General features: G+C 34.5%; 1 protein-coding gene across 1 annotated transcript in view; it reads left to right on the top strand.

Moving 5' to 3' along the window:
* LOC148941432 (uncharacterized) overlaps nt 1–19,712 on the top strand; it is a 364,996-nt gene that overhangs the window by 72,140 nt on the left and 273,144 nt on the right. Inside the window, exon 4 of the mRNA XM_089104420.1 lies at nt 11,505–11,716. Coding sequence (XP_088960546.1) covers nt 11,505–11,716 — 212 coding nt within the window. The remainder of the gene's footprint in view (nt 1–11,504; nt 11,717–19,712) is intronic.

Here is a 19,712-nt window from a genome sequence, read left to right as displayed (position 1 = left end):
ATTACATAATGACCTTCCGAGATCTAGGTTACAGTAGATTTCAGTTAGATGTCTTCGTTTTCTTTGAATATTATCGTTTATTTGATTGATATTATTTAATGATAATTATAAATAACATAATGAGCTTCCGAGATCTAGGTTTCACTAGATTTCAGTTAAATGTCTTATTTTTCTTTGAATATTCTCGTTTATTTGATTGAAATTATTTAATAACAATAAAAAATAGCATAATAACCTTCCGAGATCTAGGTTTAAGTAGATTTCAGTTAAATGTCTTATTTTTCTTCGAATATTCTCGTTTTATTTGATTGAAATTGTTGAATAATAACAAAAAATAACATAATGACCGTCCTAGATCTAGATTTCAGGAGATTTCAGTTAAATGTCTTCTTTTTCTTTGAATATTGTCGTTTATTTTATTTAAATTTTTAAATAATAATAAAAAATAAAAAAAAGACCTTCCCAGATCTAGGTTTCAATAGATTTTACTTAAATGCCTTCTTGTTCTTTGAATATTCTCGTTTATTTGATTGAAATTGTTCAATAATAATAAAAAATAACATAATGAGCTTCCGAACTCTAGGTTTCAGTAGATTAATGTTAAATGTCTTCTTTTTCTTTGAATATTCTCGTTTATTTGATTGATATTGGTGAATAATAATAAACAAAAGATTGTGACCTTCTGAGATCTATGTTTCAGTAGATTTTGCTTAAATGTCTTCATTTTCTTTGAATATTCTCGTTTATTTGATTGAAATTGTTTAATAATAATAACATAAATATATCTTCCTTTTTTGAATATTCTCGTTTATTTAATTGAAATTGTTTAATAATAATAAGAATATTAACAAAATGAGCTTTCGAGATATATGTTTCAGTTAATTTCAGTTAAATGTCTTCCTTTTCTGTGAATATTCTCGTTTATATGATTTAAATTGGTCAATTATAATAATAGATAATATAATGACCTTCCAAGAACTAGGTTTTAGTAGATTTCAAATAAATTTGATTAAATGTTATAGGTTTCAATAGATTCCAGTTAAATGTCTTATTTTTCTATAAAAATTTTCGTTTATTTGATTAAAATTGTTTAATAATAATAAAAATAACATAATGACCTTCCGAGATATAGGTTTCAGTAGATTTCACTTAAATGTCTTCTTTTTCTTTGAATAGTTATCGTTATTTCGATTGAAATTGTTTAATAATAAAAAATAACATAATGAGCTTCCGAGATCTAGGTTTCAGTAGATTTCAGCTAAATGTCTTCTTTTTCTTTGAATATTCTCCTTTATTTGATTGAAATTGTTAAATAATAATAAAAAGAACATAATGAGCTTCCCAGATCTAGGTTTCAGTAGATTTCAGTTAAATGTCTTCTATTTCTTTAAATATTCTTGTTTATTTGATTAAACCTGTTTAATAGGAATAAAAATAACATAATGACCTTCCGAGATCTAGGTTTCAGTAGATTTCACTTAAATGTCTTCTTTTTCTTTGAATATTCTCGTTTATTTGATTGAAATTGTTTAATAATAATAAAAAATAACATAAAGAGCTTCTGAGACCTAAGTTTCAGTAGATTTCAGCTAAATGTCTTCTTTTTCTTTGAATATTCTCCTTTATTTGATTGAAATTATTAAATAATATTAAAAACAACATAATGACCTTCTGAGATCTAGGTTTCAGTAGAATTCAGTTAAAGGTCTTCTTTTTTCGTTGAACATTCTCGTTTTTATTTATAGAAATTGTCTAATAATAATAAAAAATAATATAATGAGCTTCCAATAACTAGGTTTCAATAGATTTCAGTTAAATGTCTACTTTTTCTTTGAATATTCTTGTTTATTTGATTGAAACTGTTTAATAATAAGAGAAAATAACATGATGAGCTTCCGAGATCTAGGTTTCAGTAGATTTCAGCTAAATGTCTTCCTTTTCTTTGAATATTCTCGTTTATTTGATTGAAATTGTTAAATAATAATAAAAATAACATAATGACCTTCCGAGATCTAGGTTTCAGTAGAGTTCAGTTAAATGTCTTCTTTTTTCTTGGAAAATTCTCGTTTTTTTATTGAAATTGTCTAATAATAATAAAAAATAATATAATGAGCTTCCAAGATCTAGGTTTCAGTAGATTTCAGTTAAATGTCTTCTTTTTCTTTGTATATTCTCGTTTATTTGATTGAAATTGTTAAGAAATTGTATACTTAGTCATCAATTAATAGATATTTGAGTCTGCTAGTAGTATCTATGTCTCTGAAAATTCATTTTTTTACATCTCTGACTTGTGTAAAAACAGTTTGTGATTGTTTAGTTTGCATAATATGCCTCTGAACAGTCTCTGCAAAATCAGAATTATTGAAATCAACTTTAGTAAGACCTTGGGTGTAAGACCTGGGGTGTCAGCTACAGGTTCACTATGCATTTTATCTATTGTATTATTGCATGTATTGAGTATATTATCAATAGTAGTAATAATGTTCACCTGTGCTTTATTTACCATTAATTTATCTTTATATTCATTAGTGATATTGTCTGCCAATGCTATTTTATTTGCTAGCGATTTAACTGTCTATTCTCACATTGTGTTTACACAGGTAACAGTTCTGGCACATAGACAAGATATGATTTATGATATTAGTGCAGCAGTTGGCCTTATTTTTATCCTTTGCATTCATTTGAATATTAATACCAGAGCGATGGCAATAGGATCTATCAACAGTTAACGTTTTACCAAAACCATTAGCAGGAAGATTCCCATCTTCATCAACCATTATTTTTATCTTGGCATTCTCTTTCAGCACTATCATCTCTGGATATCTCTCTCTCGCATATCCACTATGAGTAATGTTGAATGGTTTCGGTAGTCCAAAGAAATCTAAACTCACTGGTATGACAAAGCACGGATACGTTTCCAATAGTGTTACCACTAGTGCTTGTTTCGTGGTTCAAATATTGGTCTTTGTCAGCATTCAACGCAATAATGATTTATCGTATGTACACACTTTCTTTGAATAATTCATCTTCACCCTTTTAAAAAATATAATACTGGTGTTTATCCTTCCACTGTAGGAAAACTACTGATTTAATACATACAATAAACTAGGTAATTTCGTTGAGCAGCCATAGAGTATCATTGGGAGAGTCGCTTATTGTCGATGATCAGCCAAAGAGTACCACTGGTACAGCCGCAAGCATATTTCATGTCATTTTAAGACATGTAAAAAAAGGTGGAAAAGTGTCCTGGTTTTAGAAATAATGCCTTCACTAACACCGTTCCCACATCTTTGCAAACCAATTGCCAAAACTATAGCTTATTATTGATGAATGTTCTTATTAATAGTCCATTCCATAAGCCTTTGGTCTTGGACCAAGAGTAGCAACATAGCAATCAATATCAGGACAATTGAATACCACCTTCATTTTTTTAAATATGATGCAAGTGTGTATCCTTCCAATGTACAAAATTCCTGTTTGAAAATATGTCATAAACTATGTAGTGTCGATGAGCAGCCATAGAGTACCACTGGTACTGCCGCATAAATATGAATAAAAATAAAAATTAAAGTTGAATAATTTTCCCAGTCCAAAAAAAGAAAAGTGTTACTACAAACATTATTTTTCTAATAGTAAAAGTCATGACTAACATCTATATCATTCTCATTTTGTATTTTGAAAATTCTCATTTTTGTTTTATGCATATTTTATGTCATTCCGACATGTGAAAAAAGTTGAAAAAAATTTCTATGTTAAAAAATATAAGAAATAAAAGTTAAAAAAAAGTTCAAAAACAAATTAAACTTCATGAAAAGTATAAAAAAAATGGGGGGGAGGGGTTAAAAAGTTGGAGAAGGGGCCCTTGCAGGTTGGGGAAGGGGACCTCTTGGAGTTTGAGGTCCTTGGTGACTAGGGTCTTTGGTGGTTGAGGACTTTATTGTTCAAATCAATAACCACCTTACTACTTGATTTCTAAGGATTTCTAAGGATTGTTCTGAGGATGATTGGAATTTTTATATTAAAATTCTTTTCTTGGCAACTACGACTGTATTAGTTTCAACTTTTTAGCATACTCCAATACTAAAGAATATTTTATGTTGCTTACACTCCTCAATTGGTACTTGTGTGTATTATACTGGGCACAGCCGAGAAGTGAAAGCTAGGTCAAGTCACGAGATTTTTTCTTGGCAACTAAGACTTTATAAGTTTCAAAATATTAGCATACTCCAATGCTAAAGAATATTTTATATTGCCCACACTCCTCAATGGGTACTTGTTTATTATACAGACCACAGCCGAGAAGTGAAAGCTAAGTCAAGTTACGAGATCTTTTCTTGGCAACTACGACTTTATTACTTTCAACTTCTTAGCATACTTCAATGCTAAAAAAGATTTTATATTGCCCACACTCCTCAATTGGTATTTGTGCATTATACAGACTGCAGCCGAGAAGTGAAAGCTAGGTCAAATCACAAGATCGCCTTGTCACCACTAACCGTTTTCACATATTGGTACCCATGACGTTATTATAATCATATTATAATATTTATGTCACGCTGTGTGAGACTTACCATTCCCTTAGACTTACCTTAACTGGTAAGCAGTTTTAACCCTTTGCAGGCTTCGTTCTATCCAAACAAATAATATTCATACTATTCTCACCTTGTTTTCATCCCTATATTCAAGTCATTAAGTAAGACCAATCAATGCTTAGCTATACTGAGCTTACATCATAATTTGGGTCACTGACCTACATTAAATACAGGTACGGTGTACCCGCATGATCCCATACATTGACTGGCCCAAAAACTGGTCTGGTTTGGCCCAGAAACTGGTGTGGATGGCCCTGAAAGTGGTCTGACAGGTTTTTTGCAATTAGAATCTATAGATGCATTACTACTCACGAAGACTCATTGAAAAAAGCTAATTCTTGAATAATGTCGTTTGCTGCTTTGACGACCTATCTCTACCAACCAACTATTATTCTTCGGTTATGAAACACACTTTAAAAGTGTCTTTAAATGCAAAGTTTGGGGTAAGCCTTGTTAAATCTACTTACAAGTAAAAACAAATACTTATTCTGCCAAGTTTTCTTGCTGTAACGTCTAATGGTTTTCCTTTATGTATTTAATGCCGTTGTGAGAATTGAAAAAAAAAATAGAATCGTGAAAACGGTTAAGTCGTAGCGGAGTAATTGAAAGTCTATTGATAAAGGCAACTAAAGATTAAATAGAAAATTACACTTAATTTTAGATAGAGTTGCAGGAAAAGATATAGAGGGAAATGAAAAAGTTTGTGATACCTTGGATGTGAAGGAAGATTTGTTTTGTGAGGAGGAGTTAGCAACAGTACTAAAAGGATTACAAAATAATAAGGCTCCGGGTGCTGCTAGGGTGGTAAATGAGTTTCTTAAATATGGTGGCTCTGAGGTTAGAGATAAGCTACTGAAGATTATGAATATGATTTTTGAAAAAGGGGAAGTACCTAGCGATTTATGAAAACCTTAGTTAAGCCACTTTACAAGAAAGGTGATAAAAGTGAGTGTGGTAATTATCGAGGCATTAGTCTGGTTTCTGTAGGTAGTAAATTACTTAGTAATATCTTACTTTTGAGACTGAGAGATGCCGTAGACAAAGTTTTAAGAGAAGAACAGTGCGGTTTTAGAAAAGGTAGAGGATGTTCCGACCAAATTTTCACTCTTAGGCTAATAATTGAGAAGTGCCTGAGTTTTCAAACACCTTTGGTCATCAGTTTCATAGATTATGAGCAAGCGTTCGATTCTGTTGATAGAAGAGCTTTGGTAAAGGTTTTATCCTTTTATTGTATACCAGAAAAATACATTAAAGTGATTAGTGCTATGTACGAGAATAACACTGCTGCGGTTAAGGTAGGAAATGAGGTTAGCAGTTGGTTTTGTATTAAATAAGGAGTTAAGCAGGGTTGTGTTCTATCCCCCTTTATATGGATTATTTTGATGGACTTTGTTTTAAGGAGCGCAGGAAAGGAAATGGGAGACCAGAGGAAAAAGTCTCCTGGACTCTCTCTCTCCCGATATTATTGTCAACTCGATACGATCACCTTTTGAAACAACGACCGCAAAACAAACAAAACCCCACTAGTGATTATAGCTCTTGGAAAAGCATGAAATACAAAATTTCGTAGTTTTGGATGCAGGGTCTTTGCGGACATGTTAAATTTTCATTAATTCGTGAAATATATCCCTGTTTTCTTTGATTTTGGACTAATTAATTGCGTTATTCACTTTGTAGTTAAAAAGCCCAGAAATCCTTGACACAAAAATTTTGCGGAAATTAGAAGCCATTGTAAATAATTTAGGTTTGTGTGACTGAATCTACGTATTTGTATGTGTTTTTGTCTCTCACTCTTTTTACCTGTGTGTCTTGGCGGGTGTTTGCTTATTCCAATGCATGTCTTTCTCGGTATGTGCGTCTGAATCTACGTATTTGATTGTGCTTTTGTCTCTCTCACTCTTTGTGCCTGTGTGTCTGGGCGGGTGTTTGCTTATTCCAAATACATGTCTTCCTCGGTTTGTGTGTCTGAATCTACGTATTTGTATGCGTTTTTTGTCTCTCTCACTCTTTTTGCCTGTGTGTCTGGGTGGGTGTTTGATTATTCCACTGCATGTCTTTCTCGGTTTGTGTGTCTGAATCTACCTATTTGTATGTGTTTTTGTCTCTCTCACTCTTTTTGCTAGTGGGTATGGGCAGGTGTTTACTTGTTCCAAATGCATGTCTTTATCAGGTTGTGCGTATGAATGTTTGTATTTGTATATGTCTTCGTCACTCTCACTTTTTTTTGTCTTTGTGTCTGGGCGGGTGCTTGTTTATTCAAATGCATATCTTTCTCGGTATGTGTGTATGAATCTACGTATTTGTATGAGTTTTTGTCTCTATCACTCTTTTTGCCTGTGTGACTGGGCGGGGGTTTCCTTATTCTAGTGCAGGTCCTTCTCGGTTATTGCGTCTGAATCTACGTATTTGTATTTTTTTTGTCTCTCTCACTCTTTTTGTCTGTGTGTCTGGGCAGGCGTTTGCTTATTCCAATGTATGTCTTTTTTGGTTTTTGTGTCTGAATATACGTATTTTTATGTGTTTTTGTCTCTCTCACTCTTTTTTCCTGTGTTTCTTGGCGGTTGTATGCTTATTCCAATGCATGTCTTTCTCGGTTTGTGTTTGAATCTACGTATTTGTATGTGTTTTTGTCTCTATCACTTTTTTTTGTCTGTGTGTCTGGGCGGGTGTTGGCTTATTCCAATGCATGTCTTTCTCGGTTTGTTTGTCTGAATCTACGAATTTGTATGTGTTTTTGTCTCTCCTACTCTTTTTGCTTGTGTGTGTGGGCGGGTGTTTGCTTATTCCGATGCATGTCTTTCTCGGTTTGTGTGTCTGAATTTACGTATTTGTATGTGTTTCTGTCTCTCTCACTCTTTTTGCCTGCGTGTCTGGGCGGGTGTTTGCTTATTCTAATACATGTCTCTCGATTTGTGTGTCTGAATCTACGTGTTTGTATGTGCTTTTTGTCTCTCTCACTCTTTTTGCCTGTGAGTCCGGGTGGGTGTTTGCTTATTCCAATGCATGCTTTTCTCGGTTTGTGTGTCTGAATCTATGTATTTGTATGTATTTTTTGTCTATCTCACTCTTTTTGCCAATTGTCTGGGCGGGTGTTTGCTTATTCCAATGCATGTCTTTCTCGGTTTGTGGGACTGAATCTACGTATTTGTATGTGTTTTCGTCTCTCTTGCTCTTTTTGCCTGTGTGTCTGGGCGGGTGTTCGCTTATTCCAATGCATGTCTTTCTCGGTAAGTGCGTCTGAATCTACGTATTTGTATGTGTTTTGGTTTCTCTCACTCTTTGTGCCTGTGTGTCTGGGCGGGTGTTTGCTTATTCCAAATGCATGTATTCCTTGGTTTGTGTGTCTGAATCTGTGTATTTATATGTGTTTCTGTCTCTCTCCCTCTTTTTGCCTGTGTTTCTGGGGGGGTGTTTGCTTTTTCCAAATGCATGGCTTTCTCGGTTTGTGTGTCTGAATCTACGTATTTGTATGTGTTTTTGTCTCTCTCACTCTTTTTGACCGTGTGTCTGGGGTGGGTGTTTGCTTATTCCAAATGCATGTCTTTCTCGGTTTCTATGTCTGAATCTACGTGTTTGTATGTGTTTTGTCTCTCTCAATCTTTCTGCCTGTTTGTCTGGGCGGCTGTTTGCTTATTCCAAATGCATGTCTTTCTCGGTTTGTGTGTCTGAATCTACGTATTTTTATGTGTTTTTGTCTCTCTCACTCTTTTTGCCTGTGTGTCTGGGCGGGTGTTTGCTTATTCCAAATGCATGTCTTTCTCGATATGTGTGTCTGAATCTACGTATTTGTATTTGTTTTTGTATCTCTCACTCTTTCTGCCTGTGCGTCTGGATGGGTGTTTGCTTATTCCAAATGCATGTCTTTCTCGGTTTGTGGGTCTGAATCTACGTATTTGTATGTGTTTTTGTCTCTCTCACTCTTTTTGCCTGTGTGTTTGGGCGGGTGTTTGCTTATTCCAAATGCATATCTTTCTCGGTTTGTGTCTGAATCTACGTATTTGTATGTCTTTTTGTCTCTCTCACTTTTTCAGCCTATGTGTCTGGGCGGGTGTTTGCTTATTCCAATTAAATGCGAATTTTTTATGTTTTAAGTATGTTTCATGTCATTCTAAGAGATGTAAAAAAAAGTTGAAAAAAATACCATATTAATAAATAAAAGAAATTAAAAAAAAAAAAAGAAATTTAATAATTTAGAAGTCCAAAAAAATTTAGATAAAAAAAATAGTTTGTTTTCCACGAAAAATTATTGAATTAGAATCATTATTACTCACGAATACGTGTGTGGGTATGCACACAAATATATTTTAAATTCTAAATCGAAAGTTCCATTATATTTTTCGGATATGATTTAGAGATGTGAAAAAAAGTAGAAAAAAAATTTGAATAATTTCGAAGTCCAAAAAAAATTTAGTTAAAAAAAAATTTGTTTTTCATGAAAAAATATTGAATGAGAACCATCAGTCCTAATCAATAGGAGTATGGGTATACACAAGAATATGTTTTAAAATTTAAATCAAAAGTGTCATTCAATTTTTCTGATATGATTTAGAGATGTAAAAAAAAAGTTGGAAAAAAAGTTAAATAATTTCGAAGTAAAAGAAAAAATTTAGCTAAAAAAAAAATATTTTTAATGAAAAATTTTGAATGAGAACCATCAGTCCTCATCAGTAGGAGTATGGGTATGCACAAGAATATGTTTTAAAATTTAAATAAAAAGTTTCATTCTATTTTTCTGATATGATTTAGATGAAAAAAAAAGTTGAAAAAAAGAAAAAAAGTTGAATAATTTCGAAGTCCAAAAAAAATTATTTAAAAGAAAAATATTTTGTTTTTCATGAAAAAAAATTGAATGAGAATCATAAATCCTCATCAATAGGATTAATGATATTCTCAAGAATATGTTTTAAAAATTAAATCAAGTGTTATTCTCTTTTTCTGATGCTTTAGAGACGTAAGAAAAAAGTTGCAAAAATACCACGTTAAAAAAATACTTCCAAAAAAAGTTAAAAAAAAATTCCAAAAAAATTCAAAAAAAAAATGGGAGGAGGAGGCAAAAAAGTTGGAGGGGAGGGGCCCCCGTGGAGGTCGGGGATAGGGAACCTTCGGGGGTTCAGGTCCTTGGTGGTTAGGGTCATTGGTGCTTATGATCCTTGACGGTTCATACTCATATATACCTCTCTACTTCATTTGCAAGGATTTCTAAGGGTTGTTCTGAATTTCATTATTAAAATTTTTCTTGACATTTAAATCTCTCGTAACATCAACTGTTTAGTATACTAAAATGTTAGACCATATTTTATATTAACAACACTGTTCCAAAGGTAATTGTGTATTATACAGAACACATCGGTGAAGAAGAGCTAGGTCAACTCACAAGACCATTTTATCATCGTTAACCATTCCCATAGATTGATGGTATTCCAAATTTATAATAAATAATCTATGAGTTAACAACCCCCTCGGGGTTACCTTAACTGCTAATCAGTTTAACCCTTTTTCTCCACCTTCATATGATCCGATCACTGATTAGGATCATTCACATCCCTTTTATTCAATCAACAATTAAAATTGTTCATACGGTCCAATTCGCAAATGCTATACCTTTTTTGCAAATAGAGTTATTTTTTTTGGTAAATGATTTAACATCATATGCCAATCAATCTCTTCTGAGTGTAGCATCCTATTCTTTAATTAGCAGCGATGCATTCCTAACAAACTAGTCTTGACTAAAGGCAATTGTCCAAAAAATCAGAAACCAGTCTGATTGCATTACACAATCTCGTATGATCTTTGAAAAAGTGTATAGGTCTCGTAGAAATGGAACATAGGTGCGAGGGGCTACTCACTCTCTTTGAAAAGGGTGTAGAGCATCAAGCAAATAGCACTGTGATTCCTAGGGCATTCATAGAAGTATAATGTAACACTGTACTTATAAAAACCTTATATGCCCCCAGGGCATAACTTAAAACCCTTGCCCTGAGGGTTGTGAGGGTGTGTCCTCCTCAAGAACATATTATCTATCTGGAAATCAACTACGCTGAACAAAATAGCTATTTAAAATTTCTTAGGGGATGTGTTTTGTGAAATGAGGGGCGTGGCGGGGGGGGGGGCTAGTTGCCCTCCATTAACTTTTGACTACTAAAAAGGGCAATAGAACTCTCGATTTCAAATCGAATGAGCCCCTTTTGAAGTTTCTACGACGACCCCTTCCATATGAAGTGCCTCTGGGGAAAAAAAATAATAATAAAACATTGGAGCCGTATGGCCTTTACTATATGCAACGCTTTAGCGTTGCCTCTGATTAGTGTTCAAGAGTTTTAGACGCTAACCGTCCAGGAAATCAAACAGCGTCAGTGAAATACGGCTTGCTGTGTTTTGATCTATGACAGAGATTTCGCTGTTTGAACGACTTTGCTATCCTCAGAGGCACCTCTATGTGATTTTGCTGTGGTGGTGCTATTTTTGACCATTATGAATTTGCTATTTTGAAATTTTGATTCAATGCCATGTGTTGCTGTAAAACATTCGAGTTGACAAATGGCGGTTGTTTTCCCTCTGATAGAATTCTTACAGAAAAAGAGCACTGAATATCAGAATTTACGATTGAATAAGCCTTCTGCCAACTTTCTAGTTATCCATCCCATGTGGTAAGGCCGGGGGAAAGAAAGAAATCTGGATCCATAGGACACTCATTTCTCTTTCCTTGGTCAACCCTATTGTGTTGACTGAGGTCGATTCCACAGTTTCTTACTTCGTGGATCATTACTTTTGAGACAGCCTATGTTTAATTCAGGCGTTTGTGCCTACTTGCTCTAGGATTTATCACTTGTCGAACTATTTTGCTTAACAGTTCCGTGTGACTCAAAATATAAATAAACCTGCTGGGAACTTCCAATGTCTTTTGTATTCTAGGACTGCAAGGCCTACCTGGAATTCCCGGTGGTCGTGGTCTTCCTGGCTTTCCTGGTCTTGATGGAATTCAAGGAGATCCTGGAGATGGAGGTATCAATTCTATTGGGATAAAAGGTGAAAGAGGAGATCGTGGTTTTGAAGGTATTCCAGGCTACAAAGGATTCTTTGGAGAGGCAGGTTCACGTGGCATGGGTGGCGATATTGGTGATGACGTAAGTTCGAAACTTTTACAATTTTAACTTAGTAAATTATTTTTTCACCCTACATGAGCTGTGTGTTGCTAAAAACTCCAATGTTCATTTTCAAGTTTGGAGTAGAAAAAGGATGTCTATGAGTTTGATTTTAATGCCTGAATAAAAAAATTTAAAAAAATGACCGTGGATTGTCAGTTTAACTTACATATACTGATATTTATTTTTAAAATAAAAAATGGATAAAAAAGAAGAGTAAAAAAAGTTTTTTACTTATTTGAGTAAAAAAAGTTAAAACATTTAAACAGATTTTGTTTTCAGTAAAGCACAAATAATGTTCTGGTCTTGAGAAGGCATGGAGTTTATCTGCCCTACAAATGTTAATTTTTGCTTGTTTCGAGTTTGACTCCGCTATTTATTCTAATTTCTGTTCATTTTGAGTTTCATTTATTTATTGATAGTCATTTGTGGTAGTTTTACGCTTGGATGATTACTTGACTTCATTTCTGTCCATTTTTGGCTTAATGGAGCTCTTTACTTTTCTTTGAAAAGCTTATTTTTCGGAAAAAGTTTTTTTAGATGAATTTCCTTTTGTTTTTTATTAACAAAGTTATTTCCATGAAAAAAAAAATATATCTTGGTTCTTTTTATAAGAATCCATAGTTTGGCATAATTGTGGGGGTTTAACATGCCCAATATCCCTAAAGACAAAGTTGCTGGACCATTCTACTATGCTGGACAAAATAGTTGTCTCAAAATTTTGACTGGATGTGTGTGGGAAATAAATCGGCTTGAGAGACGGACGGATTGCCCTCCAATCTCTTTTTACTCTTAGAAAAGACCCTAGAACTTTTAATTTTGAATCGAATTAGCTTCTTTAAATGTTTCAATAATATTTCTAGCTATTATAGAGTGGTGCTGCCTATGATATTGCTTATATGCCTTTTTGAAAACCTTCATGTCTACAGTTTTTTCGTTTAATTGGAACGCCCCCTAAACAGTTCCTAGAACTTTCACCTTAATACTCTAAGCGTCATTAGTTACAGTAACTGTAGTTGTAGTACTAGAAGTATACACATAGTGCCTTCTGGCTATTTCAAAATCCCTCAGAACTTACTCTTAAAGAGTAAGTACTCTTTACTTAATAATATAAATTGTTCTTGAGATATAGCTTTGTCACCTTTTTGAAAGTTCACTTGCTCATAGTTTGTTTTGATTTAGTTCAATGTCCGCTTGATTACTGAAGACATTGTTCTATTCTCTTTGGACTATTGGCTACAAAATGGCTGTCACAATTTCGATCGAAATTGTTTAGGGAAAAGAGTATATCAGGGAAAGGGGGTACTCTCGCTCCATCACGATTGATCCTCAAAATGAAACTAGAACTATGCATTTCCAATCAAATGAGCCTCCTCTAAAGTTAACAAAATAATCTCTTCATAAAACCTTACATCCCCCCGGGGCATAGCTTAAAACCCCTATCCCCATACTCTGGGGGGCTATGTCAACCCAAAAGGCTGTGTTGAGATCTTTGGACTATTTTTGAACAAATGGCTACCTTAAGATTTCTATCGGATGCATGGGGGGCAATATGACGTGGGAGGGTATAGATGCCCTCTGATGAATTTGACTCTTAAAAATGGCCCTTCAACTTTCGATTTCCAATCCAATGAACCCCCTCCGAAGTTTATACGACCACCGTTTCCATAAAAACTTTAAATGCCCTCGGGGCCTACCTTACAACCCTTTCCCTGAGGACTGTGAGGGAGTTCTCATCCTCAAAGACCTAATTCCTGGACTTTTATACTACGTCAAACAAAATAAATATCTCGGAATTTTGACTGGAAGTGTTTGGGGAAATGATGGGGGTGGGAGGATGGTTGCCCTCCAATCATTCTTGACTATTAAAGAAGGCACTAGCCCTTTCAATTACCAACCGACTGAGTCCTTTCAATTACCAACCGACTGAGCCATTTCCGAAGTTTCTACGACAACAAATAGCCATCTTAAAATTTCTATCAGATGCGTTTCTGGAAAATACGACGTGTTTGTGCGTCGGGGGGGGCTATTGGCATTCTGATCACTGTGACTCTTAAAAAGAGCACTATAGCTTCTGATTACCAATCCAATGAGCCCTTTTTTGAAGTTTATACGACCACCATTTCTATAAGAACCTTATATGCCCCCAGGGTGTAACTTACAAACAATGACCTGAGGGCTAAATTGGGGGGGGGGGCTGATTTATCCTCAAATACATAACTTCTGGACCTTTCAACAACACAGAACAAAATGGCTATCTAAAAAATTATGATTGAATGGGTTTGGGGAAATGATTGGTGTATGAAGGGGGGGGGGGCTGCATGACCTCCAATTACTTTTGACTGTTAAAAAGGCCAGTAGAACTTCAGATTGCCAATCAAATGAGCCCCCTGTGAGGTTTATACGACCACCTTTAAAAAAAAAAAACCTTATATCCCCACAGGGCAAAACTTACAACCCTTACCCTAAGGGTTGTGAGGGGGGGCTGTCATTCTCAAAGTCATAATTTTCGGACCTTAAAACTACACTGAACAAAATGGCTATCTCAAAATTTTGATTGGATGTGTTTGGAGAAGTGATTGGCGTGGGGGAGGGGGGGGGCTGGTTGCCATCCATGAGCTCTTTTGAAGTTCCTATTACATTTCTTTCTATAACAAGTGCCCTGGTCTAAAAAGAACAATATATTGTGCCCACAACACTCTTTACTTAGGCAGCGCTATAGCGCTACCTATGATATTTTGTCTTAGATTTCAATTATACAGCACTAGAAGTGCCGATTAGACCAGGTAAGCCCCCCCCCCCCTAAAATTCAGCCTATGGGCGCCCATGCTTGTCACCCCAATCAAAGTGATCCGGAAGTGGGGTTGCAGCTGAGTTCTTCCTCTTGTTCTTCTTGTTTTGGTTTTATGGAGACGCTTTTGCATAATTTCATCACCGGGATCAGTGGGTTTCTGTTTTCTCTATCTGGATAAGGTGTGGGCATTAATCAATCAGACAATTCTAGAAAAATTCTATCATGTAGTGGCGTGATGCAGAGGGTTTGATCTCAGTTTCGTAATACAGGACCCAGAGTTTGAACTCAGCTGCAACAACACACTGCATGGCTCAAAATTTGATTCCGGTGAAGAGGCTATTCAGAAGTCTCTCCATATTAATCCAAAGAAGACAAAGAAGAGGAAGAATTCCTGAAGTTGCGCAGTGGGATTGATCTCTGCTTCGAAATACGGAACCCCGGGTTCAAACTCAGCTCAGCTGCAGTAACTCTATGCGGCTCCAAGAATTTGATTTCAGTGACAAAATTATGCGAAACTGTTTTTATAATAATCTAAACAAGAAGAAGAAGGAAAAAGATTATTGCGAAAGTGCCGTAGTGGTGCAACGGGATTGATTTTTGCTGGGTAATACGGAGTCCGGAGTTCAAACTCAACTGCAGCAGCTCATTGCAGGGACCGGAATTGATTCCGGTGATAAGATTATGCAAAAGTGTCTCCATTCTAATCCAAAAAAGAAGAAGAAATTATGTGAAAGTGTGTCCATAGCAATTCAAACAAGAAGAAGAAGATTCCTTAACCAAGTCCAAATCGATTAAACTTCAGTTTGGGCTCGATCTAGTTCGGGACGCCAGTGAATCTTTATTATGAATGGGTTTGATTTAAACTGATTCCTATAATTAGTGATATCTGAATCTCGGTATTAATAAAATCTCATGTGAATAGGCCTTAGAAAACAGTATGCCAATTGATGACTTAATCGTCTGCATCCTTCTTGTAGAAGATCTGACGGACATTTTGCTACTCATCAACATCCTGAAAACTAAATTTTTATTGCAAACCTTTGGTCTAGGTCTAGTTGTGTAGGCTATTAAGTTCACTTTTTTGGTGTGGTTAGGCACTGAAAATTAGTGTGAACTAACTCGCCTCTCTTCTTAACGTGTTTGCTTATTTCAGTTCCGCATTGCTTTGATTTTTTTTTTCTTATGGTTTAAGAAAATGGAAGCCAATGAACTTGTAATTTATTTTAGTGTTATGTTTCATTTGAGAAATAAAAGTATTAAGAACTCAGCAAATTGACTTGTACGGCAAAACTCTAAACTAATAACCATTATCAATAATAGTTACAATCGAACACTTAGTGGCAACAAACTATAAATAAGGAGCAATTAGGACTAATAACCGAACAATAACCGAATTTTTATGAAAAGGAGCTTTGATTACAAAGCATACATAAATAAATTGGCTTCTGATGGTGGAAATAAAAAAAAAGTTTTAACTGAAAGTAAGGAACGACGTTAAAACTTAAAACGAACAGAAATTATTCCGTATATGAAAGAGGCTGTCCCCTCCTCAACGCCTCGCTCTTTACGCTAAAGTTTTTCATTGTTTAAAAAAGAAATAGAGTTGTGAGAGTCAAACTTTAGCGTAAAGCGCGAGGAGTTGAGGAGGGGACAGCCTGTTTCATATACGGAATAATTTCTGTTCGTTTTAAGTTTTAACGTCGTTCCTTACTTTCAGTTAAAAAAACTTTTTTCTTATATTTAATTTTTGGACGTTTTTGAATTAATGCAGGTTTTGATTTTGGCTCACCGTATATGAATAATTAAAACAAAATTTTAATTTTAATTCTACTTTTATTTGGTTAAATGGCTGTCTCAAACCTGTTTAATTTTATTTACTAACGTTTTTATTAGTAATAATTATACGTAACTTACGAATTAACTTACGTAACGAACTTCTATATTCGTATATTTTTAATACGTATATTAGAGGGTTCGCCCCCTAGTTAATACCTTGCTCTTTAAGCTAAAGTTCGAATTTTGTTCCAATTCTTTCAAAATGGCCCCTTAATCACAAAGGCCGTTAATTAGAATAAATAGCTCTTATGAAAGTACTAAATAATCTTTGGCTTAAAGAGCGAGGTATTGACTAGGGGGTGAAACCAATCCTATACGTAATGTTTTCTGTCGTTTTAAGTTTTGATGTTGCTCCTTACTTTCAGTTGAAAAACTTGTTTTTTTATATTGAATTTCTGATTTTTTTTTTTGTTTTTTTAAATAATGCTGGGAAATCCGGCGCCACCTTCATAGCAATGTCCCTTCTCCCATGAAAACTTCCTTCATGGTAAGAATGTCCCACATAACCCCCGACCCCCCCCCCCACTACCAGAAAAAATCCCCTCTGAAAACGTCTGTATACTTCCCAATAACCAATACTATATGTTAACATTGGGTGAAAAGGGCACTAGAACTTTTAAATTCCATTCGAATGAGCCCTCCCACGATATTCTAGGACCACTGGGTCGATACGATCACCCGTGGGGAAAAACAACAACAACAAAAAAAAAACAAATAAACACGCATCCGTGATCTTTCTTCTGGCAAAAAATGCAAAATTCTACATTTTTGTAGATAGGAGCTTGAAACCTCTACAGTAGGGTTCTCCGATACGCTGAATATGATGGTCTGATTTTCATTAAGGTTCTATAACTTTTAGGGGGTCTTTTCCCCTTTTTTCGAAAATCAGCCAAATTGTCTCAGGCGCGTAACTTTTGATAGGTAGGCCTAAACTTGATAAAGCTTATATATTTGAAATCAGCATTAAAATCTGATTCTTTTGATGTATCTATTGGTATCAAAATTCCGTTTTCTACAGTTTCGGTTACCACTGAGCCAGGTCGCTCCTTACTTACAGTTCGTTACCACGAACTGTTTGATATATAGGACTAATCAAGCTTAAAATTACCCCTGAAAAGCTATGACCTTTAGAAAATTTGCCAGGCTTTCAAAAAAGGGGGAGAACACTCCCAAATAGGCAGGCGATTTTGATGAAAATTATACCATCAAATTCAGCAGCTCAGAGAATTCTATTGTAGGAGTTTTAAGCTCCTATCTACATAAATGTGGGATTTTGCTTTTTTTTCTAGAAGGGAGATCACGTAATTGTGTTTTTTTCTGTTTTTTTTTTTTTTTTTTTTCAGGGGGGATGGTATCGAACCAGCACCAGAAGATCGGGAGAAGGCTCATTCGAAAGGACATTAAAATGTCTTATGAAGAAATTAATATCCTAATCACCCTTGACTCCTTCGAATATTTTTGGGCTACACTTGTAACATTGGTGCAGGGAGTGATAGCACTCCTCTCATTGTAGACAAAATCTTTCTATGGAACATACAAGGCTACATTCACATGCCTACCAGCACAAAGTTGGAAAGGCGGAGGAGGGGACAGCTTGTGTGCTGTGATGAAATATCTCAGGAGAACGGAGGGGCAAGTGCTGCCAGTAACTTTGTTTTCACTTATGTTTAAATGGGAATGTTTCTTATTATCCTATTTATATACATTGTTTAATGTGTTATGGTTTCCCGGGAAGAATTTACACCTACTGGCATCAGTATATACCAAGGTACTACTTCTATGGAAGCTATAGCAAATACCATGTTATTCAACAACGCCCCCGTACCAAACAGGTTTTTCTGTTAGGTAAACAGGTCATTACACTCTTTGCCAAGAGATTAAACCAGTATTGTCTATAACTTAATTTACGTTGGTTAAACTTCCGATGGTTAAGAAAGCGTAACAGGTAATTAAAGTATGAGAAATGGGATGCTATAATTAGAATGATTTTAAGTTGAAACATTGTGACGTAAAAATAACTCAGTTATTTGCTTGCGTGTATAGAAATTCCCATGTTATTTGATTGCTTGTATTTTGTGTTAAAATAAGTAGTTTTTATATCATTTAAAAGAGTTTTAAGGGGTTTGAGAGACTCAGTTGACTAATTCCGTGTGATGTTAAACGACCGATGGTTAAGAAAGCGTAACAGTTAATTAAAGTATGAGAAATGGGATGCTATAATTAGAATGATTTTAAGTTGAAACATTGTGACGTAAAAATAACTCATTTATTTGCTTGCGTGTATAGGAATTCCCATGTTTTTTGCTTGCTTGTATTTTGTGTTAAAATAAGTAGTTTTTATATTTTTTAAAAGAGTTTTAAGGGGTTTGAGAGACTCAGTTGCCTAAGTCCGTGTTTTTTATCATTACTTTATTGTCATTAAATATTATATATTTGTGTTAAATAAGTAGTTTTTGTATATTTTAAAAGAGTTTTAAGTGGTTTGAGAGGATCAGTTGACTAATTCAGTGTGATTTTCTTTACTTGATGTTCATTAAAAATTAAATTTTTGTGTTAAAAAATTAGTGGTTGTATCTTTTAAAAGTGCTATAAGGTGGTTGATAGAAAAAGTTGCCTAATTCCGAGTGTTTTTACTTTACTTGATGGTAATTAAAAAATTAATTATTGTGTTAAATTAGTAGTTTTTGTATCTTTTAAAATAGCTTTAAGGGGTTTGAGAGACTCAGTTGCCTAATTCCGTGTGGTTTTACTTTACTTGATGGTCATTAAAATCTAATTTTTTGTGTTAAATAAGTAGTTTTTGTATCTTTTAAAAGAGCTTTACTGGGTTTGAGAGACTCAGTTGCCTAATTCCGTGTGATTTTTCTTTACTTGATGGTCATTAAAAACGAAATTTTTGTGTTAAATAAGTAGTTTTTGTATCTTTTAAAAGAGCTTTACAGGGTTTGAGAGACTCAGTTGCCTAATTCCGTGTGATTTTTCTTTACTTGATGTTCATTAAAAACGAAATTTTTGTGTTAAATAAGTAGTTTTTGTATCTTTTAAAAGAGCTTTACGGGGATTGAGAGACTCAGTTGCCGGATTCCAACTTCCGATGGTTAAGAAAGTGTAACAGGTAATTAAAGTATGAGAAATGGGATGCTATAATTAGAATGATTTTAAGTTGAAACATTATGACGTAAAAATAACTCAATTATTTGCTTGCGTGTATAGGAATTCCCATGTTATTTGCTTGCTTGTATTTTGTGTTAAAATAAGTAGTTTTTATATCTTTTAAAAGAGCTTTAAGGGGTTTGAGAGACTCAGTTGCTTAATTCCGTGTGATTTTTCTTTACTTGATTTTCATTA

Source organism: Artemia sp. Qi Xiang Cuo, chromosome 18 (assembly GCF_049724085.1).
Source record: "Artemia sp. Qi Xiang Cuo chromosome 18, ASM4972408v1, whole genome shotgun sequence".
NCBI classification, from domain to species: domain Eukaryota; kingdom Metazoa; phylum Arthropoda; class Branchiopoda; order Anostraca; family Artemiidae; genus Artemia; species Artemia sp. Qi Xiang Cuo.
The sequence above is the reverse complement of the archived record's forward strand: the minus strand, read 5'-3'. Positions and strand labels throughout refer to the sequence as shown.